The 27,296-nt window shown below is 41.4% G+C and overlaps 4 protein-coding genes and 1 long non-coding RNA gene across 7 annotated transcripts; 1 reads left to right on the top strand and 4 right to left on the bottom strand.

Annotated features, from left to right (window-relative positions):
* Positions 1–1,444: 1,444 nt before the first annotated feature.
* siva1 (SIVA1, apoptosis-inducing factor) lies at positions 1,445–4,965 on the bottom strand. The gene is made up of 4 exons (XM_059352943.1): positions 4,793–4,965; positions 4,276–4,467; positions 3,118–3,271; positions 1,445–1,667 (listed from the first exon to the last, which is right to left on the bottom strand). The coding sequence occupies exons 1-4, from the start codon at positions 4,911–4,913 to the stop codon at positions 1,619–1,621; spliced, it is 516 nt and encodes a 171-aa protein (XP_059208926.1). The 5' UTR covers positions 4,914–4,965; the 3' UTR covers positions 1,445–1,618.
* Positions 4,966–5,350: 385 nt separating this feature from the next.
* On the bottom strand, positions 5,351–10,510 carry adss1 (adenylosuccinate synthase 1). The gene is made up of 13 exons (XM_059352941.1): positions 10,113–10,510; positions 9,120–9,222; positions 8,967–9,029; positions 8,830–8,880; positions 8,671–8,737; positions 8,444–8,551; positions 8,282–8,363; positions 7,618–7,744; positions 7,376–7,530; positions 6,757–6,881; positions 6,483–6,580; positions 6,254–6,403; positions 5,351–6,040 (listed from the first exon to the last, which is right to left on the bottom strand). Exons 1-13 carry the CDS (start codon positions 10,299–10,301, stop codon positions 5,988–5,990), a joined length of 1,371 nt encoding a protein of 456 aa, XP_059208924.1. The 5' UTR covers positions 10,302–10,510; the 3' UTR covers positions 5,351–5,987.
* A 120-nt stretch (positions 10,511–10,630) lies between these two features.
* Positions 10,631–18,476, bottom strand: LOC131987983 (inverted formin-2-like). Of its 3 annotated transcripts, none has more exons than XM_059352938.1 (17): positions 18,285–18,476; positions 17,868–18,046; positions 17,603–17,735; positions 16,810–17,397; positions 15,780–15,925; positions 15,602–15,663; positions 15,415–15,517; positions 15,226–15,311; positions 15,024–15,124; positions 14,778–14,848; positions 14,585–14,692; positions 14,422–14,492; positions 14,201–14,321; positions 13,951–14,115; positions 13,510–13,612; positions 13,254–13,406; positions 10,631–12,994 (listed from the first exon to the last, which is right to left on the bottom strand). In XM_059352938.1, exons 2-17 carry the CDS (start codon positions 18,024–18,026, stop codon positions 12,045–12,047), a joined length of 3,120 nt encoding a protein of 1,039 aa, XP_059208921.1. In that variant the 5' UTR covers positions 18,027–18,046; positions 18,285–18,476; the 3' UTR covers positions 10,631–12,044. The 3 variants fall into 3 exon arrangements, with proteins under 3 accessions (XP_059208921.1, XP_059208923.1, XP_059208922.1); XM_059352940.1 differs by having other exon boundaries at positions 17,868–18,002; XM_059352939.1 differs by having other exon boundaries at positions 17,868–18,009; positions 18,285–18,475.
* inf2 (inverted formin 2) lies at positions 18,281–23,945 on the bottom strand. Its single transcript, XM_059352942.1, has 5 exons — positions 23,744–23,945; positions 20,444–20,845; positions 19,952–20,071; positions 19,626–19,781; positions 18,281–18,318 (listed from the first exon to the last, which is right to left on the bottom strand). The coding sequence occupies exons 2-5, from the start codon at positions 20,838–20,840 to the stop codon at positions 18,281–18,283; spliced, it is 711 nt and encodes a 236-aa protein (XP_059208925.1). The 5' UTR covers positions 20,841–20,845; positions 23,744–23,945.
* On the top strand, positions 18,488–19,708 carry LOC131987987 (uncharacterized). Its single transcript, XR_009395846.1, has 3 exons — positions 18,488–18,591; positions 19,246–19,297; positions 19,528–19,708. It is a non-coding gene; the product is annotated as an uncharacterized LOC131987987 (long non-coding RNA).
* Positions 23,946–27,296: the final 3,351 nt, after the last annotated feature.

The following is a 27,296-nucleotide window of genomic DNA, read 5'->3' as shown; positions in this document are numbered from 1 at the left end:
GAGTGTTCCGATGGCTAGATCACATACCATTAAGGCTTAGTCCTTGCATCACAGTGGGCCCGGGTTTGAATCCATGGTGGACCCCTTATCCTGCAGGTTGTCCCCTTTCACTCTGTTTCTATACCACTATTAATAAAGCTGAAAAAGGCAAAAAAATGTATTCACTGGTAACTGGTATCATATGACCATTAGTATAACAGGCTGCATGTTGTTGGATGTTACTTTACTGTTTTACATACATTTTTTTCTTGATGAATCACTTTCCTTAACCCTGTTGGTTGAGTGCATAACACCAAGTCCTTGTTGCAGCGACGCTGGGTTTGAATCCGGTCCAAGGGCCCTATGTTGCACGTCTCTCCCTTCCATTCTGTCGCCATCCAATAAAGCATGAAAATGCCCCCCCCCCAAAAGTCTTTAAAATAGTTTGCTTAATAGTTTGTCTATTGACTGATCTTTTCAGTCATGTAAACACATCAAATTATTACTTTTAGCTTGCTCTAAACATACTTTAGATTCACGAGTTATGGACATGAAGGCGGATTATCATGAGTCAATGTTTTATTTGCAATAAAATAAGTTAAATGTCTCCCATACAAGTGTTTTATGTCCACCTGAGCATTATGAAGAAATGCGCAGACAACTTGACGCCTCGTCTGCCAGCAGCTGTCTGTTCATTCAGCCAGAAATCAAGCAGTGCCCTCCCAACACCAACTGCAGAGCTCCCCAAAGACCAGAGCCACAACTGGCCTGCTGAGCAGGGGATGTGACTCAACAGCTCACTCGCAATAAGCTCCAGGAAGTGCACTCATCCAAGCTAATATCTATAACACCATGTCATGTGATTGATTTCCATACAGCAAGTGTTCAGGACTTATGCCACCAAGAACAATTACTCAGTGTACAATAGCTGACCCTGAAACCGGTCATCATCAGTGACGAGCCTCAGCCAAGAGAAAGTGATGACTGCAACTCAAGGTCATGTCCAGAAGGGATAATTGAAGCCAAACTGTCTGCTGCAGCAGCCCTGGTCTATTCAACCTCTGGGTCTCTTTTTTTTTTTTTTTTTTTTTTATATAAATAAATTTGATCGCAGACCCCAAGGTCAGACTAGAATCTCATTTTCATTGCCAAGACAAAACTTTCATTCAAGTGGCTGAAAATGTGCTTCTTTTTAGCATAGTGAGACAAATGCATTCATCCAGAGGGGAAGCAGGGTTTGTGCATCGCCCTGAAAGGGACTAGCACTTCAGCAGAGTCCTTGAAGTGTGCTGCCACCTGCTGATGCATCCACAACATAAACATAGTTCGCCCAGTAGCCAGTAGTAGCTAACGGGCAGATTTTTGTTCATCCGATTTAGATTCTTGCATCATTCAACAATTACCTTGCTGTGCCCCTTAAATTAATTTAAAATTTATGCTGTAATTGTATTAAAGAGATAACCAATACAAAAGTGTTCAAGTTTATTTCAGTTAATATTGGAATTCAATTAATACACATATATATATGTACACACATTTGGATCACATAAAAATATCACATATAAAATGCAGCCTTGTTAATATCATGAGGCAACGACATATGTTCAAGCATAAACTCCTGATCCCTTCAATAGTCCTCCTACGTCGAGCAGCTGCAGCATAGTACTTCATCATATTGCCCGCTGTAACTGTGAAACAAAGAGAAAACATTACAAACATTTAGACTTTCATCAAAAACATTTCTCGCCATATTACACATGCATCATAAGCAGTTTGTATGAAAGTGTCTTGCTTAAACCCTCTGAACCCCAACAAGCCATTTATTGCTCTTTTTACATTTTACGCACTGTCATGTATTATATATGTATACAATCTATGGAATCAGGACAATTATAGCTAGAAGTGGGAACAACTCAAAACTGCATTTTGTGCAGAACAGTCAAAAAAAAAAAAACACAAGTTGAATTTCTCTGAAAAATATATACATTTTTAAATTGGAATAAAATGCAATTTCTATATACACACAAAGCTTTTCCAAGTGCCCACAATTTTGCTGATCCTTTAAAGAAAACATGTTCAGAGGGTTAAGGTATTACGTATTGGGAATCATGGCTGACCTGCTCTAACATCTCAGCTCCAGCTGCAAAATATGATGTGCAAACACAAAGTATTTCTAGGAACATGGACACAAGTTACACCAATGCAAAACTATTCTTTTTGCATGTTGCCAAAAATAACTCTTGTATCAGGCAATAACAAAAAGTTCTCGGAGTTCTTTCATGCATCAAATACTCACCCTTGTTGACTGGAAAGATGGCTATAAAAAGTGCATAGTTTGCTTCTTCATACTCAAAAGATGAATAAGCAGCCATTTTCCTCCCTGCTTCTGTTGCTTTTTGATGTCTTAACATCTAGCAAATTCACTTTCAGAGCTCTGTTTACAACTTCCTCGCACTCCAGCCAAGACTGATTAGAACCCAACAAGGTTTAGGGTTGAGTGGGGACACGCTTTTGGCTTGTTTGTGAGTCGTCTAAGCATCTTGTTTTCTTTTTGGCAAATACAACCAACCTACAGGATTTCTTTGGTCCAGCGACCTCAATGCACATGACTACAGTGCATTACAGTAGTCTGTAGCACAAAAGAATGCACCTCACATAAACCTCTTAAATGCCGAAGCAAGTGATTTTCAAAGTGACAGCTAATTAACCTCATCGTGCACAGTCGCTCAGTTTTAAAGAGATCTAACTATACTTTGAAGTTGACACGACTAGAAAACAAACACAGTTATCACTGCAGCTGGATTTAAACTAGGTATACAGTGAAATGTGTTTTAGGCCCGTCTACATTAGCGAATATGTATATTGCATTTTAATGACTCAAAATAAAAAATGCAAGTGCAGGACGAGGCAAATCTTTGCAGACATGCCTAGTTTTTAAAACACACACTTTCAATCAATTCAAAGTGGCAAAAAATGCTACTCTGATAATTAATCATAATGGAGTGTAAATGAGACTCGTGTAGATACTGTGTTTTAACTCCAATGATGGCTGATATTGACAGTTTGTAGTCATGTCAGTGCATTAGTACATTAAAGCCTTCTGGGAAACGGAGAAAAATAAATCAAATTTGGACTTACTCTATAATGCTGCAGACAGAGCAGCAGGGGCCGGAGCAGCTTGAGCACTGTCGGGTGCAGGAGGAACAGGCTAGACGGTCACATTGGGAGCACGATGTCCTGGACCCCTGGCTCTTCTGACACACACAGCAGCCTGTTGAAGCCACTGGTGCACCTAGACTCCAAATACATACAGCACACAGGATGAGCATTGAGCCAAAAGAAAAGAGGTAACCAAACTCAGCATCCAAATCTGCAACAACCCTGACATCTGCTGGTAAAAAGCATGAACTGAACTAACCATCAGCTTCGGGACTTCTTGTTCTCCAGCCCATTTATAAAATAATAATAAAAAAATATCTTCTACTTGCAGTTTACAAGTGACCCTTCTAGGGTGCAATTTTAAAATAAAAACTAATGTTAAAGAAAATGTGTAGGTTGCAGCCTTCTGTAGCCAATGATTCCTGTGTTTCTGAACGAACCACCCAGCTAGATCGTTTGGAATAACTACATCTTGTTAAAAATGTTAAATTCTGAGTCCTCAGTGACACTGAAGCCTGTTGAGACGGTCATGCGACAATATTCAGAGTAAAATGTAAATAAGAGAAAAAAAAATGCTCTGAAAACACCTGGGGTTCAGAGGGTTAAATACTCACATTCCCATATTTTGTTTTTTGGTACAGTCTTTACTCCCATCAATACTGGCCACAAGGCGATCCAATTTAAGTTGGTTTCTTCCAAAATTACAGTAATTTTAGTATGAATGTCCCTCGTTGTGCCACCCCATACAGTGTCTCCATGTTAAGCTGGGGATTGATTACCACTTAACTTTACTGTTACAATGACCAATTATTCTCCCAAACTCTGGACATGTGAGTACTGTTTTATTGTTTACATGGCAGACCCTTTCACCAACTTAATGAGGACTGCTGACTGCAGTTTTGCACTTAGGGAAGTTTTGTTTGGGGAGGAGCAGGTTCAGTGAGTGCTTCAGGTTCCGTTAGCGTGCCCCTGCTCTGTTTACATCAGTAGATCTCACTGTTCAGATGCGTTTGGACACTTTTGTACTTTTACTTCAGTAAGTCCTGAATGCAGGACTTTTACTTGCAGTGGAGTAGTTCTGCAGTGTGACATCAGTACCTTGATTGAATATTTACTCCACCACTGGCTCAGACTCACCTTGTGTGGTGTTCAGTCTCGTCAGTCTCCCATCATGTCCAATCAGTGTCTGTCCTCTCAGCAATGTCTGGTTGCATGATGCAGGTATCTGAGCTGGCCCAGCGGGCTGTGGGTCGGTGCACCTTTCCTCTCCGGTCCATATTTTGCCCATCACAGCCTTGGCACCATTGAAGAGCAAGTTCTTTGTCTTTTCTGTGAGAAAGTAGTGAAGTGGGACGACATGTGACTGACTCAGCTTTCTAGCCAGGACTGCGCACTGACGCGTCGAAAAGCATTTCAAACAGCCCTTTAATATCTGGTTTTTAATGTCAACAGGCCCCGATGACATCACATGAGTTGTATAAGATTACTCGCTTTACACGAACATGAATACATCCACCAAAAACGCTCAAGGTGCCTGTTATATGGTTATATATATGTGGTGTTTACACGACGACTGCCAGCACAGAAAACTATCAAATGTGCGCCACAAACGACGACGATAGCATTAGCTAACACCGCGAACACATGTACTTACCGTAAACTTCTTGTCTGTATATGTTCCCAAAAACTCCATAATTGTTCAGCTCCTGTTGTCCGACGTGTATTTTATATTGAGAGGAAAACGTTTCCGGGAAAGGACAAGGTCGTTTCGGCATTTTTAGCAGCAGCAAGAAGAAGAAGAAAAAAGTCCCGCCGTAATGCTACAAACTTCCACACTCGCTTGATGCGGGGAAAAAGAAGCGGAGACAGCAACGAGCCAATCACATGCCTCCTTTATTGTCACATGGAAACTGCGAGCCAACACGACAACGCTTTTGCTGTCATGTGGTTTTGGTTTTTTCCACCCTGTGCTGCCTTCAGGGACCGCCGCAAAATTTGTCTTTTCTGATTTTAATTCCAGAAATGAACTTTTAGAACCCTAATTTGTTTCAAGGCGTTTTTTGTTGGTCATATTTTCTCACTGCGGCCTTGTATTTCATGGCAACTCACTCAAAAATGTTACATTGAGATAAATTAATGTTTTTTTCCCCCCAAGATTGGAATAAATTAAATTTATATATATACACACAACACTTTACCAAGTGGCCACAAGTGTCATGAATATTGGGGGGGAAATTGGGGCTCCACATGCTATACATATTTAACTGTTTACATTTTTCGAGCCTCTCCTCTCAGCTCTGTGTAAGTGAATATTTGTCATGTGACCGTTCCTCTCAGCAGAATATATCATGGCCTTACAGTGGCCTTAATGTTTTTAACAGGATCTTGTTATTCCAAATGGTTTATTTTTGGCGTCGATTTAAATGAGACATGTAGAATAACGTGATTTTGAGAGAAATATCACAATTTTAAGCTTTGTTTTGGTTACTTTTTGGGGGGTTCGGTTTAATAATGATTTACATTACCCCAAGGCACGCAACTCTGACATTGAACAGTCTATGAACTATTGCATCAACTGACCAGGTTTCCATAGATCTGTTAACTTTTACTGAAAATGGTTTAATGAAGGATATCGCCATAGATCGACACTTACCTTATGTTGAAATCTAGTAGAATAATCAAAAGAACAAAAATATCTAATGACAAGAAAAAAAACAACATATAGCTCAACACTGCTCAAAGGTAAAATAGATATTTTGTTTATTAACTAATGGGGAGAATATCAGTTTAGATGATGAAAAGATGCCACATCGTCTGTGCTTCCATCAGGGGGAGATAAAGGTTTCCCTTCAGAACATCTGGATCATGCACTCTCTGGACTTTCCAACACCGACCCACTTGACTAAAGAGAAGAGAAGAAAAAAGAGAGATTAGAGGTTAGAAAAGCTTACAAAACTGTAACCATCCATATTGGAAATTACTATTATCAATAAGAAACAGTGCCACCCTATGGATATGTTGAGTTTCTGCATTTATTTTGATATGTAGGCCTTTAGGGGAAGTACTGATAATATTTTCTACATTCTAAAAGTCTGTTATTTAGTGTCAGACATACTGGGAACTCCGATGTGGTTCTCGATGAAGCGGATGTAGTTTTGTGCCTTGGCTGGGAGGTCGTTCCACTTCCTCGCTGCAGACGTGTCTGTCTTCCAACCGGGGAAGGTCTCATACTCAACCTCCACTTTGTGCAAAACGTCCATGTTGGCTACGATCAAAAGAAAATCAGTTACTATCAATCATTTAATAAATGTCATCAAATTAAACAGATATGTTAGACTTATTACCTGGGAAATGGGGAATTCTTTTTCCATTGAGTTTGTAGGCAACTCCAACTTTAATTTCATCCAGCACGTCCAGAATGTCAAGTTTTGTCAAAGCAATGCTGTTGGACCGGTAACATGACATAGAAGTAATAATTAAAAACATGCTTTTATTATTATCATAACAAGATTTATGATGATGCAGAGGGAAATGGTATGCTTTGGGAGTAAATGTGCAATATTCAAAACATAACAACCAGAAAACACCTGCTTATTCCCTCAAATTTATGCCACTCACGCGGTAAAGCCATTAATCATGTGAGCGTATCTGACGATGACAAGATCCAACCAGCCGCAGCGCCGCTTCCTTCCCGTGGTAACACCCACCTCATGACCCCTCGTCTGCAGCAGCTCTCCTACTGCCTATGGTAGACAGGAAAAATTACGTCAGGTATTTTATTATTTCTGTAGAAACTTAAAACTATGGACAAGTCATAAACACAGCTGAGTACAATAAAGCATCATATGTGCTGGGGGGGATTAGGTTTTAACATCTTGACCTATGTCCCTATGGTCAGCTCCCGTGACAAGTAACATAACCCAAGCTCACACAGTAAATATATCCTGAACCCAGAGTCTGGCCCTAAATTTATCCCTGTGAACATGTGACCTGCAAAAGAGGTAAAGAGTGTTTGAGCCGGTCTCTCACAAAATTTGACAGCTGCACTCAGCCAGAGTACACCCACTCCCCCCTCTCTCCTCTCCAGCAGCCCTGCCGCCTGTGTGTCAGCCACATGATTGCAACCAAACTGTACATGTCAAGCTCGATATCAGTGAGTTACATAACATGTCTCTGCCTCATGCAATAAAAAGGCAAAGAAAGCAAAGGCAACATCTAGTCTGCACCCAGGTCTTACATTGAGCTGCTCTGTGGGGAAGGCTCCGATTCCCACTCTGGTAGTGTAGGCCTTTGATACACCGAACACATCACCGATATTCAGCGGAGGGATGCCGAGACCAGTGCATGCCCCGCCCACAGTGCAGTTCGATGATGTCACAAAAGGATATGTGCCTGAAGAGAAAAATGTATATGTCACGAAAGCACTGACTCCTTCTCACATCCATAAATGATCTATTCTTTTTTTCCTGCTGATCCTACCAAAGTCAATGTCGAGGAGAGCAGCGTTGGCCCCTTCAACCAAAATTTTCTTTGGAGGTCCATGAAGAGCTTCATACATGTAATAGACCCCGTCTCTCACCATTGGCCGCAATCTCTCACCGTATTCCTGCACAAGAAAATAACATATGTTGTTGTTATTTAATGGCAATAATTCATCACTTTTATAATAATTTTATTATATGCTGCAACTTCTGGAACTAAAAAGTGAAAAAAAGTACATTAAAGCTGCATTCTATATAATGGCAAGCAGGGGCCACTACACTGGTTGCAAAAAGAAGTCAAATTGTATGAAAGTCTATGAGAAAATGACCATACTTCTAACTTGATTTATGACCTCAGTAAAAACTTTACAAATGAGTTTTTGGTCTCAGTTTCTCGGTTAAAGTCTTCTTCAATACAGCATGATGTTACATGAGGTTGCAACCATTGCGCACTGATAACTTTGACTTTTACACAAAAATGTTCTGTGTTTGGTTTTACTAAATAAAATCAGCTTATTAATACACCTGTTAGCTGATTATTTGGTGTCAGCTCCACCGTTTCGTCCAAATATGGTCGCTTCTGATTCCAAAAAAAAAAAAAGGCGAAAGCCAAAATGCCAATCATAGTCCACAAACTGATGGGTGACGGTGTCTTGTTCTACCTTGAGTTTTTTCAGTTGGTCCTCAACGTCAACTGTCAAGGCTGGATACATGGACTGATACTGGTGGACAAGGTTCTTGAATCTGAAAGGAAAGGAACTCATGAGTCATGTCAAAGCTGTACATTATAGTATTGGCCTTGGTGTTTGGCCTGTGATCTTCACCTCATAGAGAAGTCCTTAAAGTCACCCAGGAGGTCACACACACGCAGGCCAGTGCGGGACGCTTTGCTGGAGTACGCCGGCCCGATGCCCTTCTTGGTTGTTCCAATGCTAAGAAAACCAAAGAGAGTGATGTTAAATAATGCCTGTAGTAGGGCTGTGTATTGGCAAGAATCAGAAATATTATAATTTAGTAAAATGATGCCAGGTCTGTCCTCCCTTCTCCTTACTTCTTTCCTTCTTGTGCTTGTCTTTCAGTTTCCTGTAAGCCATCTACAACCTGGTGGAAATCAAATACTGCAGAGAGACAGCAAATTAGTCACTTCACACACTTAAAAAACATAAATACAATATTGTATGCCTCTTTGGTAAAGTGACACTGCACATACCAAGGTGAGCTCTGTCTGAAACAATTAGTCTCTTCTCCCAACCTTTCAGACCTGGTCAAAGAATAGAAATGACATCTATGTAAGTAGCCTAATCTTAATGTACTCCACTGCATACGTGCATTTTTTTCTTAAAATACCTTTCTTGTCATTTTTATCGCCCTCTTCAAACAAGCCAGGTAGATGTATGACTACTCCATTACCTACAAAAAGAGCAGAGGGATATGTTTTCTGAACTGCAATCATATTCTCAACCATGCTGTCTCTATAAAGCTGAATATTGAAGCCATTACCAATGAGTGATATGCTTTTGGAGTTGATGATTCCACTGGGGAGAAGGTGGAAGTCATACTCTTTGCCGTCCACGACCACCGTGTGTCCTGCATTGTTGCCCCCCTACAAACCAAAGCAGGGTATGATATGATGGTTTATACTGCCAATGTTTTGATGACGATTACCACAGAAGATTTAGACCAGACACAAGTCTCATTTTATTTTCGCAAAAGGGTGATAAGCCACCCTCTTCCCGATTCACCCAGCTTTTCCAGCACCTATTTTAACAGACTTGGCTGGTGCTGGTGGATCCACCACTCTGTTCCCTCTGGCTAAGTCCTGGCCTTCTCACATATCAAGCCACTCTGAGAATGTGACCTCTCTCTAGCCCGGTGGGTGGGGCTCCCAAGCCTCCAGAACACAGGGTACTAGTCCTGGCAGTGGAGAAAGTACAACACAGCAACTGTTGGCAGGTTTCAGCTTGTGTCCCAGTGCTTCAGCGACCTCTGATTTCTGACAAGAGAGTTATATTGGCGGATGAAGAACTGACCTGTCTGGGATTGTTTTTAATATAAATTCAATTTATCTCAAATGCAATCTTTTTGTGATAATGAGTCAGAGCCACTTTACATCAAGTTTCGAAGTGGGCACAAGGCTTAAACGAGAAATCAGGCAAAAAGCTGTTTTTACATATGGCCTCAATAAAATGTTTTGAAATTTGAGTTTTATGGCCACAATCCTTTTTAAATGACTGCAGTGCAGTTATGAAACCACAGCACACATTAACCACGGTTTATTGCAATAGCTTTAAAGATTTCCAAGTTAATTATTAGCAGATTAGTATTAGTATCACAGAGGTACAAATGTTTCCACTCGGAGCACCTGTTGCGCTTTCACAGGCTGCCAGATTGTGACAGACTCGATTATGAATTCAGAGAAAAATGGCATTCAGCAACAATACACGGACACGCCCCTGTGGACGCTCATCTAAAATTACGAATCCAAACATTTACCTGACATCTGCACACAACGTCCGCTTCAGTCGCCAGCAAATCGACGACTTTCCCCTTCCCCTCGTCTCCCCACTGCGCACCGAGCACCACCGTCGCTTTGTTCCCCGCGTCGTTGCGCGATCGCTTCTGTCCTGCCGCAGCGGGTAGATTCATGTTTTTCTGGTCTTTTGCCGACCAGGTGAGGGACATGATGGCGATGGCTTTACCCTGCCCGTCTCAAGGAGACTAAGCTGTCTCCAAGAGTGGCATTGCCATATCTGTAACCTCACAGGCGATGATGTCAGAGCCAGACGCACCGAAGTGCGCAACTGTGCTCTGGCGACTTGTCTCCATGGCTGTTAGAGCGACGGGAAAATAGCCTCCACACAGCACGCACGGGGATGAATGGAGGTAGATGCACCTGTTAAAAGCTTATAACATTTATCATGTGCAGCCTGTGTAATATAGCTTTCCTAATTGATTATGTTCGCCTCATTAGCGCCATCTGTGTGAATGGGTCGATTAAAAACAAGCAGCTGAACAGTAAATTCACTTTTATTAAAATATATCTAACATTAAAAGTTACAATCCATTAAATGCTTTCCTCATACTTCATAAAGAGCTAATCTGGATAATATATAAAGAAATTAAGACATGATTTTCAAGCTGTTTTGATAAATTAAATATGCACCAACAACACTGCATCTTTCTGTCTATAGGTGCTGAAAGGTAAATAGAGAATACAGCAAAGAACACATTCACTGCATGTCACAACAGTTATACAAAACATATAAAGCATATTCAACTTTCTTTTTTAGAATAGTTCTGAATGAAAACCACTCATATACACAAAAACAAATTTACATAAAGTGACATATTGGCCTTTCGATGACTTTACTTTTCTCGGTCGTGGAAAACAAATCGTTGCAAAAGGAAGACTTCCGCACCTTCTCCAAGCAGTCAAAGCTCATCGTGTAGTCTCACAATAAAACATACTGTAGTCCTTCCAGTGCACAACTCCTTAACATTTTCTCTTTCCTCTTGATTTCCTTTTTCTCGAGTCACCTACAGAAACAAAGACTCAAATGAATACATAGAATCAAAAATATATCCAAATAAAATACTTTAATAAAATCATATTTACAGCTGGATATATTTATTCATGATTGGCTTACAGACATGACTAAATCAGCTTTAAAATCTTATTTTTTTAAAAAGTGGTAAAAACATTTTTAATGCATCACATACAGCATCTTTCATCAGACTAACACAAAGCACAGTTTACAGGAAGCACACGAGACTGCGTTAGTAGGCTGAATAGTCCCGTTGCAGATTTGAGGGGAATGGACAAGAAAATATGGAAGGAGAGACACAAAAGTGGCGGCTTTTATGAGATAACTCGGTCCACGATGACTTCACAATGACGTCACAAAGCTGCAAGGCTGTTTGAGATCACAAAGCTGTGATAATATTTAAGAGGATTAATTGTTGTGTTTTCATGGTTAGTTTCCCCCAGATTTAATGCACAGAAGAATCACTTCAAGAATGTTTAAGATTTTGGCCTGATAACTGTTAGAGAGCGAGTGTTAAAAGCTGGACAACAGAGACAAATGACATCCAGATTCCAGTTAGACCCACAGATGAAGTGTTATTTGGGACAAAGCTTCGACGGTGATTGAGCTCATTAGGATGATTTTCCTGCTTACAGTTTGCCATCCCATCGATTTGACCTACCTCACTGCAACACACAGCCTTTTTTATGTTTAGTGTGTCCTTTCCCACTGTTACCTTGTGTTTCAGAGAGTCAAAATGGAGAACAGGGCATTCAAACAAACTGTCCATAGATTCAAATCTATTCAATATTGAAATCTGCAAAAATCAAGCTCTGCACACTGCATCCATACTCTTTAATAAAAATGCATGCATGCAATAATTCCATGCATGCACAAATGCTTAAGATACACTAAAATAGCCCATATATAAAATATAAAATGTTAAATGCAATAAAAACAAAATAAATAAGGATTCCCTTTTCAGGCACGTCAAGAGACTAGCATTCCAAATATCTTTATTTAGGTTAATGTAGAGATTACCTTGATTACTCTTCTTTTTGCTTCGTTTAAAGAGGCTCTGCTGTTTCTTTGGTTCGGGCTTAAGGGATTGAGGCTCGGCTTCGGACACCGATGGCAGATCTTCTGATTCCGGTCCATCTGGCACGTCGCAGCCCCTGATGCCCTCACTGACTGTAGTCACGGACGTTTTAACAATAATGCATTTCCGCTCTTCTCTTCCAACTTCCTCTGCTAAATGGCTTATTTTATCACTAGTTTCACCTTTCCCATCTCCTTTTTTATTGCTTTTACTACTCTGTGTCACATTGTCTGTATTAGGTAAAGGGCTTTCCTTTATCTGAACATTGACGCTAATGTCCGCTGGCTCTTTTGGCGACAGTTTCTCAGATGCCAGGATGGGGGTGTAATCTAACACGGCCTCCAGCAGGTCAGAATCAGAGAGGGAAGATGGGCTGAAGACGCTGGTCTCAGTGGAATCCAACGAACAGCCATTTGTGGGGAGACATGTCTGATGCTCTGCTTCAACCTGAGGCTGAGTCATATTCAGGAGCGTTGATCCTGCAGGTTTCTGTGGGTGTTGCTCCGCCTGCAGCGACGTTGGTCTTTCCAAGGGTGCCTGCACTGCCATTGCTGCTTCTCTTGGGGGTTCCTTGGGAGCTGCAGCTGGTCCGTCTTGACCCGCACCCTGAGGTGCTGGCAGAGTCTCTTCGGACGGGCTGATGAAGCCGTTCATTTCTCCTGTGCATGCCTGGTGACCCTCTATCTGAGGTTTGTTGGGCACGGATGTGGCTAATCCTGCGGCTCCTTCGTCTGCAGGCTTCACATTTGACCCTGAGGGGGAGAAGTAGGTCGTATTGATAGTGAAGTTACATACATCATCATCATTATTAAAATGGGGTGATGTTAAAGTTAGCAAAGCCGCAGGACAAAAAAAAGCTCTCCATGCAAACAAATGCTCAACAAAGAAACTAAGCGATGGAGCTAACTTAGCACAAATAAAATAGCCAAGGTAAAGCAGCAAGGCTGTGTTGTGGCTCGCAGTTAAGTGGCTCAGGAACTGCAGATGGAGGCCACAGTCTCTTGTCCTTACCGGATGGGCAGGTATCCCTATGCATTTCACTAGAAGGGAGGCTTTCCGAATCGCACCTTGGCCTGGTCTTTCTGAGGCTGAAACCTTTCCTTATATCCGCCAGGAGGTGGTCGATGATGCAGCCATCGTTCTGCGGCACAAAACCTTTCTTGACTGCAACAGAGACAAAAAGAGGGCTTAAAACACACTATTCAAATGACAACTTAGGTAGTAATTTGTCATACTCTGTAAGAAATGAGGGCTGTTCACAACTTACTGATTTTTCCATTCTCTCCCTTCTGTCTCTTGGACTCCTCCTCTGCCAACTGCTTCTTCCTCTTCTCAGCCTTGGCTGCCTGCTCTCTTCTGGTTTTGTTTTCCTGTTATCATGAAAGTAAGGGTGTCACTCACTGCTGAGTACAAAATGTACACAGCAATTTGTCTTTGTGGCATTTGGACAGAGAAATATTAACATGTTTCACAGCGTAATGATACCCAGGGAAACTCTGCACCATGCAGAATATACATACACTAATTTCTGTACGGGCATTTCATTTTTTGTCCAAAATCCCTGTGCAGAAATTGAAAAAAGGGCTTTTGTGCATTAAGCACTCTCAGCATGTTGCAGAATGACTGCTCAATGAAGCTCAAAGAATGAATGCAGCTAAATGCTTTTGAGACCAAAATGAAAGAGTTATAACAAAGTATCCCCCTTGACCTTCAGTGACTTGATGAAAAGTCCTCGGAAAGTCCTGATGGTTCCGAAGAGTTCCTCAAGCGACAGCTGGTTTGCATCTTCACATAAGTAGACAGCCAGTTCACTCTTCTTCTTCTCAACCACAGTGAGCCTTTCACTTAAAGCCTGACATGCCTCGCGACTTTCCTGCAGAAGAGAAAATGAAGGGCTTTTAATTCAGCTTCGGAAAACAGTTTAAGGTCATCACATGTATTTGTGAAACTTATCTTACCTCAAGAACTTTTGCATACTGGTCTTTCATCTCTTCCACAGAGTTGGAGACCTTCTTGGCCGTCTCATTCAATCGTTTCAGTAAGGCACTGGCTTCTGATTGAACAGAGTCCACATTAACTCTGAGGACAAAGAGAAAAGTTTTTTTTTTTAAGTGTGTTACAAATCCACTGAGGACCAATTATAAAAGAAAGTTAAAATAAATGTGAAAGGTTTCTCTACCCCGCTGCTTTTTCACAGATCTCTATATCATCTGGCAGTGCCAACAGCTCCGGGTGGTTCGCCTCTGCTTCCTTTGCAAAACAAGGCATGCAGTGGGCAATTAAAGAGATTCATAACTGAGAAAGGAAAAAGAGTCATGGCAGCTGTGAGCCACTTTGGGTACCTCCAGGATGTGGTGAAGCAGCGTAATGCGGCTCTTGTTGGCCTTGGTCTCCGCGAGCTTGAGCAACGAGCTGATCTTGAACCCCTCTGCGTTCCCTGTGTGACTTCCCTGGAAGTAGAGCGACGATTAAAAATGCAAGCCCCGTCTAAATGTAAGCTTACAGTGAAATATACACGATACAATAGGCGCTTACATAGTTGAGAAAGTTTCCAACGTCAAGGATGAGCCTGCAGAAACTGGGCATGAGCGAGCTGCTTCTGAGAGCTGAGGGATTTGTTAAATGGAGTTAATTTGCGGATACACACACACACAAAAAAAATAAAAAATAAAAAAAAATATATATATATATATATATATATATATATATATATATATATATATATCTTTCATGGGAAACTGCATGCATGTGAACACAGCAGAAGGCCGAGAGTTTACTTACACTGGCAGGCCTCCTCCACCAGCTTGACTTTGGGTTTGAGCATATCCAACACTGATGAAGTCTCCTCACACAGCAACATGCACTCGATCCTCAACTGATAACTGGGGAGACGAGCCAGAAAGCAAGGCAAATAATGAAACAAGTATGAGGATATCAAGCATGCACATGATTAACAGAACTGGAGAAAGAAAAAAAAAATTACCATGGTACGGTGAGAAGGGAGGTGTAGAAGCGGTCAACGTTTGCCAACTTGTCTTTTTCTCCTTGGAAAGACTTCAAATTTTCAATCTACATGAAAACACAAGACAGTGACTCAGACTTCTGCCATCTGAAAGTGGGCTGTTACGTGTGCAGACAAGTCTCCAGGTAAGGATTGTTAAAGATTACAAACCTCGTGCTTCTCTGGCAGGAGCTTAAGAAGCTGCTTCAGAACCTCGACATCAAACCGACTGCGGTCCCCACTTTGAATCATGGCTACAAAGTCCTCATTTGTGCTGGACAAAGAAAATACAAAATATTGAGCTGGAAAATAGACCAAACTGCATTTAAAAACATCAAAATAAAGCTTAACATCGTACCATCTGAACTGCTTTAGAAATATGTTCAAATTCAAGTTTTTCTTTGGATCAATGAATGTAATCTACGGGGAGAGAGAGAGATAGCAGTTAGAGAGGCATATTGATTATTCAGCTTTGATAATCAGGTGCGTTTGTTCTGCAGCTCCGAGGAGCAGTGTCAAGTGTTGACCAAGCACACCTCTTTAGGCTCCTTCTTGACAGGAGCAGCTGCCCCCTTGTCTTTGTGCTCGGTCACCGGGAGACAGAACAGCTGCTCGATACTGCTGTAGTCCGGCTCGCGAGGAGGAGGCTCTTTCTGAACCGAGGCCCACATGGAGTGACCATCTGTGTGTGTGAGAAGGAAGAGAGGAACCCGTCATGAGCTCATGTGGCTCCATTTTGTATCAACATCTTTACATGGCTGGAATTAACTTGAAAAGGGATGGTTCAGGATAATCCTCTACAAAACCCACATTAAATAATTCTGAATAATGGTTTTGCTCATATCAACGTTCCACCCTCATAATGCTGTTTATCTATTTAACAGGGCTGGTCAGTAATGGATTGCATGAAAAAAGTCAGTACTCCTTTTGTGTTGCAAGTGAAAAATCCTCCAAGTGGCTTGTAATTTGAAAACGGCAACAAAAAAACAATTGCAGGTGTACTGTATGTTTTCTACAACATATGGGATACAGTCATGTGATTTGACCAACTGTAAAGCTTAATATGCTAAATTAATTAAATTAGCATGGAAAATGTTGGGAGCTACATTTTTTTTTTTTTTTACCAAATACAAGTTTAAGGTGCAAAAATATGATAATTATTAACACACATTTATTAATTGGACTAAGCCTTAATAATAAGTGCTGTGCTCTACTGACCCTAGATGCAATATTTTTAATAGTTAATTTTGAAGTTACCCATAAATGCTGAGATTAGATTACATACATTTTGCAATCTCATGGATCATGTTTCGAACTGAAAAGCTGCCACATAATTTGTATTCAGTAATTGTCTAATCCGACTCAACCCTGTATTAAAACATATAAATAAACCAGAAGGAGTGAATAATATCTTGGACAGAGGCAAAAATAGAAAGAAAAATAAGTAATTTAGCTTGTTCAAAGGCAGCTTGACAGCCTTGAAATTACATTCAGCCAGAGTTTGCTTCCTTCATAAGATAAATGACAGATTGTAGTTGAACTAATCGGAATATTTTGTCCTCTCACCAGTAACAGCGCGGAGTTTCTGCCAATTCAGCTTCTTCATCCTCAGGGTGGGGCATCGGTACGTTTTCATAGGGGCAGCGCACCCCAAGACCTGGCTACTCTGAGCCACTATCATGCCTGGAGGAGGAGGAGGTGGAGGGGGCATGCCAGGTAAGGGAGGTGGCGGTGGAGGTCCGGTACTAATCCCTGGTAGGGGTGGCGGTGGTGGGGCCATGCCAGGACCGCCGGGCAGTGGCGGTGGCGGTGGCGGCGGAACTCCTGGCAAAGGAGGAGGTGGTGGGGGTACACCAAACCCTCCAGGAAGAGGTGGAGGAGGAGGGGGTGGAGGTGGAGGTGGGCACTGATGAGAAGTCATACTAGGGGGGAGAGGAGGAGGAGGAGGAGGGGGGGGCGGAGGGGGAGGTGGAGGAGAGGCATACTGTGGCTTCAGAGAGGATGTGACGCTTTTGTCTTTGTCCCAGTCCAGATCAGTCTGCACGGCCTTATCCACCCTCAGCAGCTGCCCGTCCACCTCGTGGTGACCTCCACAGCTCTGGCCCTTGGAGAACATGAGCCGCTGCAGGATCTTCTCACAGGACTCCATCTGAGCTAGAGCACAAACCCAAACACACAGGTGAACTTCATTTGAAGCTCTCACTAAAACAAAAGCTTTCAGCCACCCTGTCAACAGCTGCCTCTATGATCTGTTTTCCTGGATAATCACTCCCCCATCCCAAATGAATCACTGAGGAGCCCATTAGCTCGCCATTAGTTGACCTAAAGTGAATGTATTGCTGCTTCTGTGCTGACTCACAGTCCTGGGCCAGCAGTATGGCTCTGTTAGTGATGGCCTCCAGAGCCAGCCAGATGTCAGAGCGGCCCGGCCCCAGCACCAGCAATGTCTGCAGGATGGACAGCAGCTGCAGGGAGGCTGGAGAGCTGCTCACCTGCACACAAACACATGCATGTGAACAAATGCTGTGTCTGCACCACAAAAACCTCAATGAATCAGAAACACAATAAAGTATTTTCTGTCTCCGATTTACTGGACTAGATAAAACCTGACAGGCACCTCCCACCTTGTTAAAGAGTGTGGTGAAAACCTCGAGGTGATCACTCATGTCGATGCCCCCGTACATCCGCAGCAGCTCCTCCTCATCTTCAGCCATTGCCTCTTCGAAAGCTTCACATTGAATAATCAAGTCTTCATCCTCCTGCTCCCTGCACACCACCCACATACAGATCACTGGTGGGGACACTTCATCACATTTAAATTGCCGTTTTAAATTTTTAAAAAGCAGTGACAGGCACCTCAAATTACTGTCATTAATGGACACAAAATTGCACACATCTTTTCCTAAAAGCACATAAATTATTATGGACTGGAAATCACTTCTAAAGGTCAACCTTTATGTATTGCATGAAATCTGCTTTAGAGAGGAAGAGACGGACAAAATGAGTCCAAAAACAATGTGAAAGACAGAAGAAAGGCTCACCTTAACTTGGGCAGAATATCAAGTAACTGGAGCCCTGCAAGACAACAGTAAAACACAACACTAAGTCCTCAGTTTTTAAGAAAGTTTACATAGTGGTGACACATCTTTCCACAGTGGCATATGTTAGTTTTTGGGGAATTTGCAGGAAGTCTCAGGTGAGCAATCACATAAAGAGGAGTGGCCAAACAAATGGCTGAGTGTTACCAGGTGGTGGTTGCCATTTTAGTGAATTTAGGAGGGTGTATATAGACAGAAATATGAAAAATGTATCATATATCATGACTGTGGTGATCTTCAGGCAGCTAAGGTTAGTGCTTAACAATGACGGCTCAGTCTGAGGTTATTCCTGTTATTTTAGCCCTTAAAAGAAAAGGTTTGACTTTGCTTTATTTGTAAATATCATGAGCCTATATCTAATTTAAGTTAAGCTTTTGGCTGTATTTGTTTCTTTTATTATAGAGACTTGATGCACAAGTCATGCCTCACCTTTTACCTATTGGATGCAGGTATTATGTGAGCAGTTTCAGTACATTTTGTGCAGCTGAAGCCACGGCTGAGATATAGTCTTTCAACCAGTTTTTATTCATTTTTATGACATTAATGGATTTATTTTTGTTATTATTATTAAATAAATACGGAACAATGTTGTAACCTTTTTGAGTATGTTAAATAATATAATTTAAAAAATGTAAGTGACGAAAAGTGGAAGTCAAATGGATCAGATTATGTTTTATGTGCCTGCACATTTTAAACACCTTACAGCCAACAGTAAGAAGACTACATGGATTAAACTGGAATAAAGTGGATTTTCTATACAAAACAACTATGGGATTTCCAGTGGATGCAAGCAGCCATAAGTAAAATGGACAGAGCTGCTTCACTCCCAGAAGATTTTCAATGTGCAGAATATGCTGCAGAAAAACAGAATAATCCACTAATGAAAATTGTGATTGTTTGATAGTTTCATCCAGATGGCCAACTTTATCACAACGATGTCATCAAACTCACATCAGGTCAGTGTGATTTAATCAATGTGATAACATTTTCTTTAAATTAAAACTTAGTTACGGTGCAAAATGCATGATACACAATGCTTTATACACTCGAGATTTGCTTAGTTCTCAGGGGTTTGTCAAAGTGAGAATGAGGCCATAAGACCTATTCTTAGACAGACCCAGTGACAGAGATATTTCTAATAGAGCTCCTGCTGATGGCCTGCTTTCCCATCTGCATTCACTTCCAGCACAGAGGGGAGACACTGTAACAGCTCAGCTCAGCGAGACCTTAATCATGATGAGACTGCTGGTTAATTGTTTAACGGCAGCCTGATGGAGCACCTACCAATAAACTGCTTTCTCATCTTATCTCTCTGCCTGAGGTCGTCTGTCCCGAAAATGATGGCGTTGATGACACTGAGGAGTGTAACCATGTACGGGATGTTATCTGTGGCCTGCAGCTCGTTCATGATTACACTGAAGCGATACTGCTGCGTCTTCACTCCCTGAAGGTGAAATCAAAGTCACAGTAAGTCCTGAACTTCATGTCATTTCACTGGAGTATAGTTATTGTGCATGTAACCCACCACTAGAGGGCATTGTTAGGGTATTTATCATTAAGAGCACTGATGCAGTATAAATCCCACAACAATATAACTTTTTTCCATCTACTTGCCTTGTAGTGATCCAGAGCATCCAGTGCAAGGCGGTGACCGTCTGCAGAGAACACGCTGAGGGCAGCAAGCAGCTCAAACACCTGCTTCTTCACCATCGTGTTGGAAGTGTCCAAAGCTGCGGAGCATCACGGTCACACACGTCAATACAGGTCAGCCCTCATATTTTCCATCAGTTCCAAAAGCCCCTATCCCAACTCTTTCCCGCCTTCTGTGTAGACCAAAGCAGGATGCTTTGTTTAACTGCCTTTTTTAGACAGCTCAACTTGAACTTTGCCCTCTGATGATCACATTGTACTGTAGATACACACACACACACACACACACACTGTGTGTGTGTGTTTCACAACTCAGTATATATATATATCTCCTGCTGTTGTGGGACTAATTAAGTAATATCTTATCTTAAATAGCCTATGTATGAAAAAACCATCATGTAAACAGCATATGGACACATGAGTGCAGTACATGTGATGAGTGTATGGTCAACCTTGGGAGAGCTTCCGAATGTATCCCTCGTTCTCGATAATGAAGTGGATCCCCGTAGAGGAGTTCATAACTGCTCGGACGCAGCTGACGCAGGTGAGCTGCAGGAGGGCGTCTGCAATGCGAGAGCATCCCCGCCCCGAGAGCCGGTCCAGGGCCTCCAGGAGGAGATCCAAGCCACTCAGCTCCAGGAACTGGACCATCCATGTCTGGTCGCTGCCCTCCAGGCGCCGCTTTAGCCCTGAATAGTTGACGACAGTGGGAACCTGCAGCAGTCTGATGCACAGCTCTGCATCAGCACTCTCCAGGTTGGCCTCCTGCTGGGTGTCTGAGTCCTGCGAGGAGCCCAGACGACCCCTGACTGCCGCCCACTTCTTTTTCCCATCTGACTTCCCCAACATGATGGCTGTGAAGGACAGAAGGGAAACAAGTTCACAGTTTTTTGTGTGCAAATGACAAGAGAAACATTTCAGTTATTACTTTACAAAAATAAATTCTGCTTGTTTTTTCGGACTGCTGATGGAGCCGGTTTGCACCAATATTTAATCATTTTTATACATTGCAGTCACTGCTATCCAGACAACAGGAAGCAGGCCAAAACACAAGGCTTTATCAGAAAGAAAAACAGAATAGGAAATGATAGCCCTGCACTTTTGTGGGCGAGTATATGTCAGCAGTCCAGTCAACACACGCTTTGCCAAACATTCCTATTTAATCCTGCTTCAAAGAGAGGAGGCTTGTTGTCAGCTCGTCAAAAGCTGGGGTCAACTTTGTCTGGAGAGTGCGTATCTGAATTTACCATGTAAATAAATATATTTTCAAGCTAATTACTGGGAAAATGGGAAAAAATGCACTGAAATACATAGAAACAGCTGTGCAGGAGGAACCTTTCACAAACATATCTGACTGTGACATGAATACATTCATTGATTTGCCCTTTTCTGGCATAAACCTCAGTGCACAGTCCACTCTTTTACCAACCTATCTCACCCCCACGCTTCTAAAAACTATACACAGCATTGCTTGGTACTAGTGTAAACATGTTCCCACACTCTAATAAAACCAACAGGATAAGGATTCGGGCCAAAAAAGGGGAAATCTTCCTCGAGAAGACTAAAAATACTCTCTGCCGGTGTAGGAGTGGTGATATTAGGTGGTCAGGAATAAAAGAGTGAGTGGTTCTTCTGTCTCCTGTTGTTGATTTCACACTTGGTGAACATAACATATACAGATGAGACGTTGAGTGATGAGCATGGACGAACACAATGCTCTGTAAAGAGGTCATTCACAGAGGGTTCCTTCCCTCATAGCTTTTAGAAGACATCTAGACAATGCAAGGCCCGACTTAGGAATATGTTTCTCTGCTTCGTTTGGGTTTTAGGTGTGTGAAGAGCTCTGTAAACTATACGCTGATTTCTCTCTTTTCAAAAGGTAATTTGCAGAAGTAATGACTTGTGAAAAATCTGACAAATTGGATTTTTATTCACTCTGTGGAGTCAAGGTAAAATGAGGCCTTCTTCTTTTTTTTCTCACATATTCTGGCGAGGCATTTGTCAGCTCTGACTGCAGCATTTTTCCTACCAGTGTGAGAGTGTTACCCTGGCAGCAAGCAGGCAGACAATGGTGTTTTACAATAGGCCTTCTCAGTACTCTACAAAGAGCCGTGTTCATTAGCCACAACATGGATGAACGGCTCCCTGCACCCCTTTCAGGCCAACAAAAGTTCTGCCCAGCAAACCAGTTAAACACTTTTGGATTCAGGAGTACATTTGGCACTCATGCTCTGTGTGAGTAGGAACAAAAAGTTGCAAGTTGGCGCTTGTAAACTGGAGATCTTTCACAGACGTGGACACTTGTGAAGCAACTGAGAGTTTTGGTAAATTCGATTCACGCCTGAAAAGCCCTGATCATGACTAAGACACTTGGAGTGGAAATGTGTGTGCATAGAGTGGACTCCACAGTAAGGCTCAGGGAAGTTTTTGTAAGGAAGGAAAGGACTTTCCCAGGACAGGAAACTTGGCACATGATAAACATGGGGTGTGACAGCTCATGTTCCTCTTTCAGTTTTGTTCCTGAAAATGAGGTTCAAACATTTGCGTCAAAAAAATCAACAGTAACGGAAAACACATTTGCACATTCCTTCCTGCACTCCTCAAATATAAGCAACTTTCATTTGCCGACCTTGTCTGCCAGCGCTCCCACATGAACCACTAATAGCAGACTGATTCACTGCACACAGGACAAACCTACTCATCTGTCCTCTGGTTAAACCGCCCACACAGCAGCAGCCCACTGCTCCTGTACAGCAGCAACACTTCTGAAAAACGCAGAAACATCTCCACTGATTTATTTCCTCTGAGACATATACAAAGCTTCTTGCATGTTTGGCATAATGAGTAAATACATTAACAGAGTTAACAGGGGAATTAGTTATAGCCTGTATCATGGATCAAATTCATACGCTATCTCATTTTATATGAAATACCAGATATGTTTGGGAGATAAAAGATAGAAATACATATTATTGAATATGATTGGTCAGTAGATGTTCAGCATGTTAACACACGTAACATATGCTGCACACAAATTCAGTAATTATATATAATTATTCAAGCTGTGTCCATGCCAATATCATGCAGTCTTTCACAATATTTGCAGAGTGATTATTACACAGAACACACATCTGGCAGTAATTTAACAGATATCCAAACATCTTCTCTCTCTTTTTTTTTTCCCACTCTCTGCTATTAAAGGGAGTGACCGACATGCCTAAAGTCTCCAATAAAAAGATTTCTGGAGTTGAAATGTATCTTTTTAGCTGGAATTTCCTGTATTCCCTGTGGATTCTTTCTAATATTGTCAGACTGGGTTACCATCTGCAGATGGGCAAACATATACATAACAGCTCATAAAGGTCCCTTAAAACTGGAAGTGAAACGGTTTTCCTCCTCAGCGCCTTTTTTCCTCTTTATTCTGTCCGAGTCAAGGAGCTTTATAGGGAACAGTAGCAGATTCCAACCTCCAGGATGGCTCGACAAGACTGTGTACCAGAATACAAACTGCCAGTTTGCCAATCTGCATTATGCATCATGATGAAAAAAGGACCATGAATGGTGCAACATAATTACTTTGCGCTGCGATTTCCCCCCACATACCAGGGGACATAACGGGACTAGTCACCTCAATGTGGAGGGTTAAAGACACCAGAAAAAAACATTATTACTTCCGCTGCTACACATGTTACATCTTGATGCCCTGTTGCATCATAATACAATTACCTATAAGCAAGACTATGACACCTTACCTGCTTTTATTCCATGAATATGAAGACACTTGAAGCACCGCGTCCTCTGCTGTGTCTCAGATGGGGCAGCGCTTTGCAGGCATCCGGACAACCTTTATTTCTGCCAAAATAAAATGACACATGGGCGCCTGGAAATGTGGGCACTGGCTGGCAGGTCAGACCCTGCGTGGTATGCGGATGGCACCGCTTTTTAAATCGTTACGGCCCCTGAGCTTTCACTCACTTGTGACGGACTGACGGTGTCAAAGCAGCAGATATACTAAGCTACCACATCCGGTCCGGACTTTCACAATAAAACATATACTGCGTTCTGGTATCGGTTAGAAATAGGATATGGCAGTTGGAGATTTAACTGAAAGTAACTGTAAAATATAGAGCAGCATTATAAAAAACAAAACAGTGTTATAAAAATTTTAAGAAATAAATAAGAGAAATTGCATCAAGAAAACTAGATTTTGTTAACGTTAGCGAACACTGTATTTTATCAGTAAATATAAAAAACACAAAAAATACTTTGCCAGTGTTACACAAGATGGAAATTAGCCCAACAAATATTACAGTTAGAATGTTGCAAAATAGCATTTAGCAATTTTGGCTTACTAGTCTAAGCATTACATTTGATTTATTTTAATTTTTTTACTGAAAGTAATTCCAGGCACACCTGAACTTGTCTCACACCTTTTGGGAACCATTGCTCTAAACCACAAGCTGTTTCAGGTTGTTTTGCTCTTTTCACATTTTACTCACTGTGGTCTTGTATTTCATTGCAATAAGTGGAGCAAAGCAAGTGGGAACAGTTACAATGGCATAAATCATAACAAAGAAAACAAACAAGTTGAATTTCTCTCATAAATATATATTTTTTAATGTAATAAAATTGAATTTATATAGGCAACACTTTGTACAAAGTGCACAGAACTGTCATGGATATATATGTATACATGCTACATATTGAATTATTTGCATTTTTATAACTTCTCCTGGCCTTATATTTTTATAGGATCTAGTTATTTCAAACAGTTTATTTTAGGCGACAACTCAACACATATAGAATAAAGTGATTTTGACAGAAATATCACATTTTTAAGTTTTATTTTGGTTATTTTTGTAATGGGAACTTTCATAACCTCTTTTACAATAAAGGGTGTATTTTTTAAGGAAAACATATGTTGGTAGGATTCAGAGGGTTAAAATGCAACTGAAATGTAACTGAGGGGTTACTACTTGCAACAAAAAACTGCTCAAGGATAAATGAACCTAAATCAAAATTGATTTAACCAAACATTTTTCATTGCATAAACACGTCAAGGGGTTTCTGTGGTTATCACTTTATTTTGAAGTTACAATTGCCTGATTTCCGGTCTGAATGTACCTGCCGTTTTGTGTCTTGAAGCTGTTTGTGATGCTGACTGCAGCCAGCGGTTGTGGGCCCTCCTCCCACTCTCCCCATCCCATCAGACGGCTCTGACCTCAGGCAGACAGTCCCTGCAGGAGGAAAATTAACTTGGGTTACCTGATTGTCAATGAGCTATTCTAGACAGTTGCTACAAGATGCCTGTCTCAGGAACAGAGCACAAACTATTATACTCTTGACTTAATGTAGTTTTATCTGAAAACTGCAGACACAATGTCCAACCTTGGGGTGTGCATAGGCCATTTTAACATGCTCTAGTTAAGCATTTTCACTTTTCTACAGTCTAGACCAGTGGTTTGCAAACTTTTTGTGCCTGAGGCACACCAAAGTGCAAGCCAACATCTCAAGGCACACCTGTATTCTTATTCCTTCAGTATTACTTCCAGTAGTCAAGTCAACCTCGTAACTACTTAACTTCCAGCATTTATTTACTGTTTAAACTGCCTTCTATAAAGACTTACTAGGAAAAGTTTTTACTTTTTCATTTACCTAGATCAGTGGTTTTGTAGCCAATTTTAATGAAATTTAATATGTTTATGTATAATTATGTGGTTGTTTTTTTTCAATGCTCTGTGATATGGGTCATTTTAACCAAAGGCTCATATGGGTCATTATTGGTGGTTTCAGCAGGTGCAAGTGATGTAGATCAGCTGAGCCACAGCACCTCCATTTAACTCTTTTTGTGCCTAAAGCTAAACAACCTGTGACTGCTTGACAACTTTAACCATGTGTTTAAAATAGCATTCATTACATTTAGGTATGACGGGGACACGATGGTCTCCTGCTGCCAGTAGCAGCCACTCATTTTGGCATCACTGCTGTGAGTCAAACTGCATTAATAGTGTATGGTTGGCACACCTGAACTTGTCTCATCGCACACCATTTGGGAACCATTGGTCTAGACCCATACTCCTCTTCTCTCTCAGTGGAACTGCATACACTAACTTTTTAAGGCAAAAATTTTCCTTTTGAATTATTCAAATCCAGGAACCAGACATAATCTAGAGACACACAGACATGCATCTTCCCTCTATGATTTGTTTACATGCCTTCAGTGATTATTCCGTATAGTACATTTTGATCCACTACTTTATTGATGAAAATGGTGGGTGAGATATCAGCCGAGCATACAGGTACAAAATGTTCCTGTGACTATTAAAAGCACTGAAAGAACAAAAAGTCCAGGAGATTCATAACTGCCTTGAGCATGTTTGCTTCCTTATTAAGGGCAGGGAAGATAAGCAAGCTGGGATTAGGCAGCAGGGATCATGTGGTTGTTGTGTCTTTTAATTATTCTTTTATCACTGTTTAGTACATGTGCATAATCCTGCATAATACAAAGACATCTTCAACAGACTTTTTCATTCCGTATTTGAATCTAACCAGCCTCCACTGTCAGAATGACAATAATGACTTTTGTTTGGATCTATTATGCTGAGAATTTGTGCTGTTTCATCCCCCCATGTGACTTGAGGCTATTTAGCTTGCTAGAGTTTCACTGCCTCAGAGAAAGGAAGCTACACTCTAATTGTATTGTTGCACCTCTTTAGGTCCCCTGAGCCGGATTGTCATCACTGTAAGATGTTTTGTTTTTCCTGGGGAAAACGGGACTTCTATCAGGGAGACCACTGTGAAATCAGCAGCACAGGTACTCAAGTTACAACACCAAAGAAAATGCATGATAGCTGCATTTACAGCCTGTCACACAGTGAAAATAATGGCTATAGAGACTACTTTGTTCAAACAGAGCAACAAAAGCTATTGAGCAAATATAATGCACTCATCAAAGTCCACATCTCTCTTGCTGAGCTAGTTGAACAGGATCATGAAGCCCAGTTGGAATCAAGCTGCCAATAATTTAAATTCAACATAATTTACATTTTTCAGTGATTTACACCAGATTATTTATCAGAACAAACTGAACCTAATTATCCCACTGAGAAACCGTTTACCATGTGGACCTCTACCCTGTAAGGGTGTGTCATACAGGATTTACTAACACTGTGTTTGTCCACCGCATCCTGGAAGAGGGTCAAAATAACACAAAAGGCAGAACAAACTCAGAGGCTGTAACACAGCTCTTCAAGAGAAGATAAACCTTTTAAGCACCCTGTAGTAAGTTTTGAAAATCATGTAGTT

This window comes from Centropristis striata, chromosome 16 (genome assembly GCF_030273125.1).
Source record: "Centropristis striata isolate RG_2023a ecotype Rhode Island chromosome 16, C.striata_1.0, whole genome shotgun sequence".
NCBI classification, from domain to species: Eukaryota; Metazoa; Chordata; class Actinopteri; order Perciformes; family Serranidae; genus Centropristis; species Centropristis striata.
Note: the sequence above shows the minus strand (reverse complement) of the source record. Positions and strands in the feature narration are given on the sequence as shown.

Excerpts from the sequence above, each read along its gene's own strand:
- siva1 (XM_059352943.1), bottom strand. The coding sequence starts at position 4,913 with ATGCCGAAACGACCTTGTCCTTTCCCGGAAACGTTTTCCTCTCAATAT. Across the intron at positions 4,468-4,792 it reads ATACAGACAAGAAGTTTACG|AAAAGACAAAGAACTTGCTC; the intron begins GTAAGTACATGT and ends ACTTTCTCACAG. Across the intron at positions 3,272-4,275 it reads GAGACTGAACACCACACAAG|GTGCACCAGTGGCTTCAACA; the intron begins GTGAGTCTGAGC and ends TTTGGAGTCTAG.
- LOC131987983 (XM_059352938.1), bottom strand. The coding sequence starts at position 18,026 with ATGTGGGTGGTGTGCAGGGAGCAGGAGGATGAAGACTTGATTATTCAA. Across the intron at positions 15,926-16,809 it reads GAAACTCCGCGCTGTTACTG|ATGGTCACTCCATGTGGGCC; the intron begins GTGAGAGGACAA and ends TCACACACACAG. Across the intron at positions 14,493-14,584 it reads TGCTTCACCACATCCTGGAG|GAAGCAGAGGCGAACCACCC; the intron begins GTACCCAAAGTG and ends TGTTTTGCAAAG.
- inf2 (XM_059352942.1), bottom strand. The coding sequence starts at position 20,840 with ATGTTGGGGAAGTCAGATGGGAAAAAGAAGTGGGCGGCAGTCAGGGGT. Across the intron at positions 19,782-19,951 it reads TCTGGATCACTACAAGGCAA|TGAAGACGCAGCAGTATCGC; the intron begins GTAGATGGAAAA and ends ACCTTCAGGGAG. Across the intron at positions 18,319-19,625 it reads GATGAGAAAGCAGTTTATTG|GGCTCCAGTTACTTGATATT; the intron begins GTAGGTGCTCCA and ends GTTGTCTTGCAG.
- adss1 (XM_059352941.1), bottom strand. The coding sequence starts at position 10,301 with ATGTCCCTCACCTGGTCGGCAAAAGACCAGAAAAACATGAATCTACCC. Across the intron at positions 9,223-10,112 it reads ACGTTGTGTGCAGATGTCAG|GGGGGCAACAATGCAGGACA; the intron begins GTAAATGTTTGG and ends TTTGGTTTGTAG. Across the intron at positions 8,738-8,829 it reads TTCAGACAGAGCTCACCTTG|TATTTGATTTCCACCAGGTT; the intron begins GTATGTGCAGTG and ends GTCTCTCTGCAG.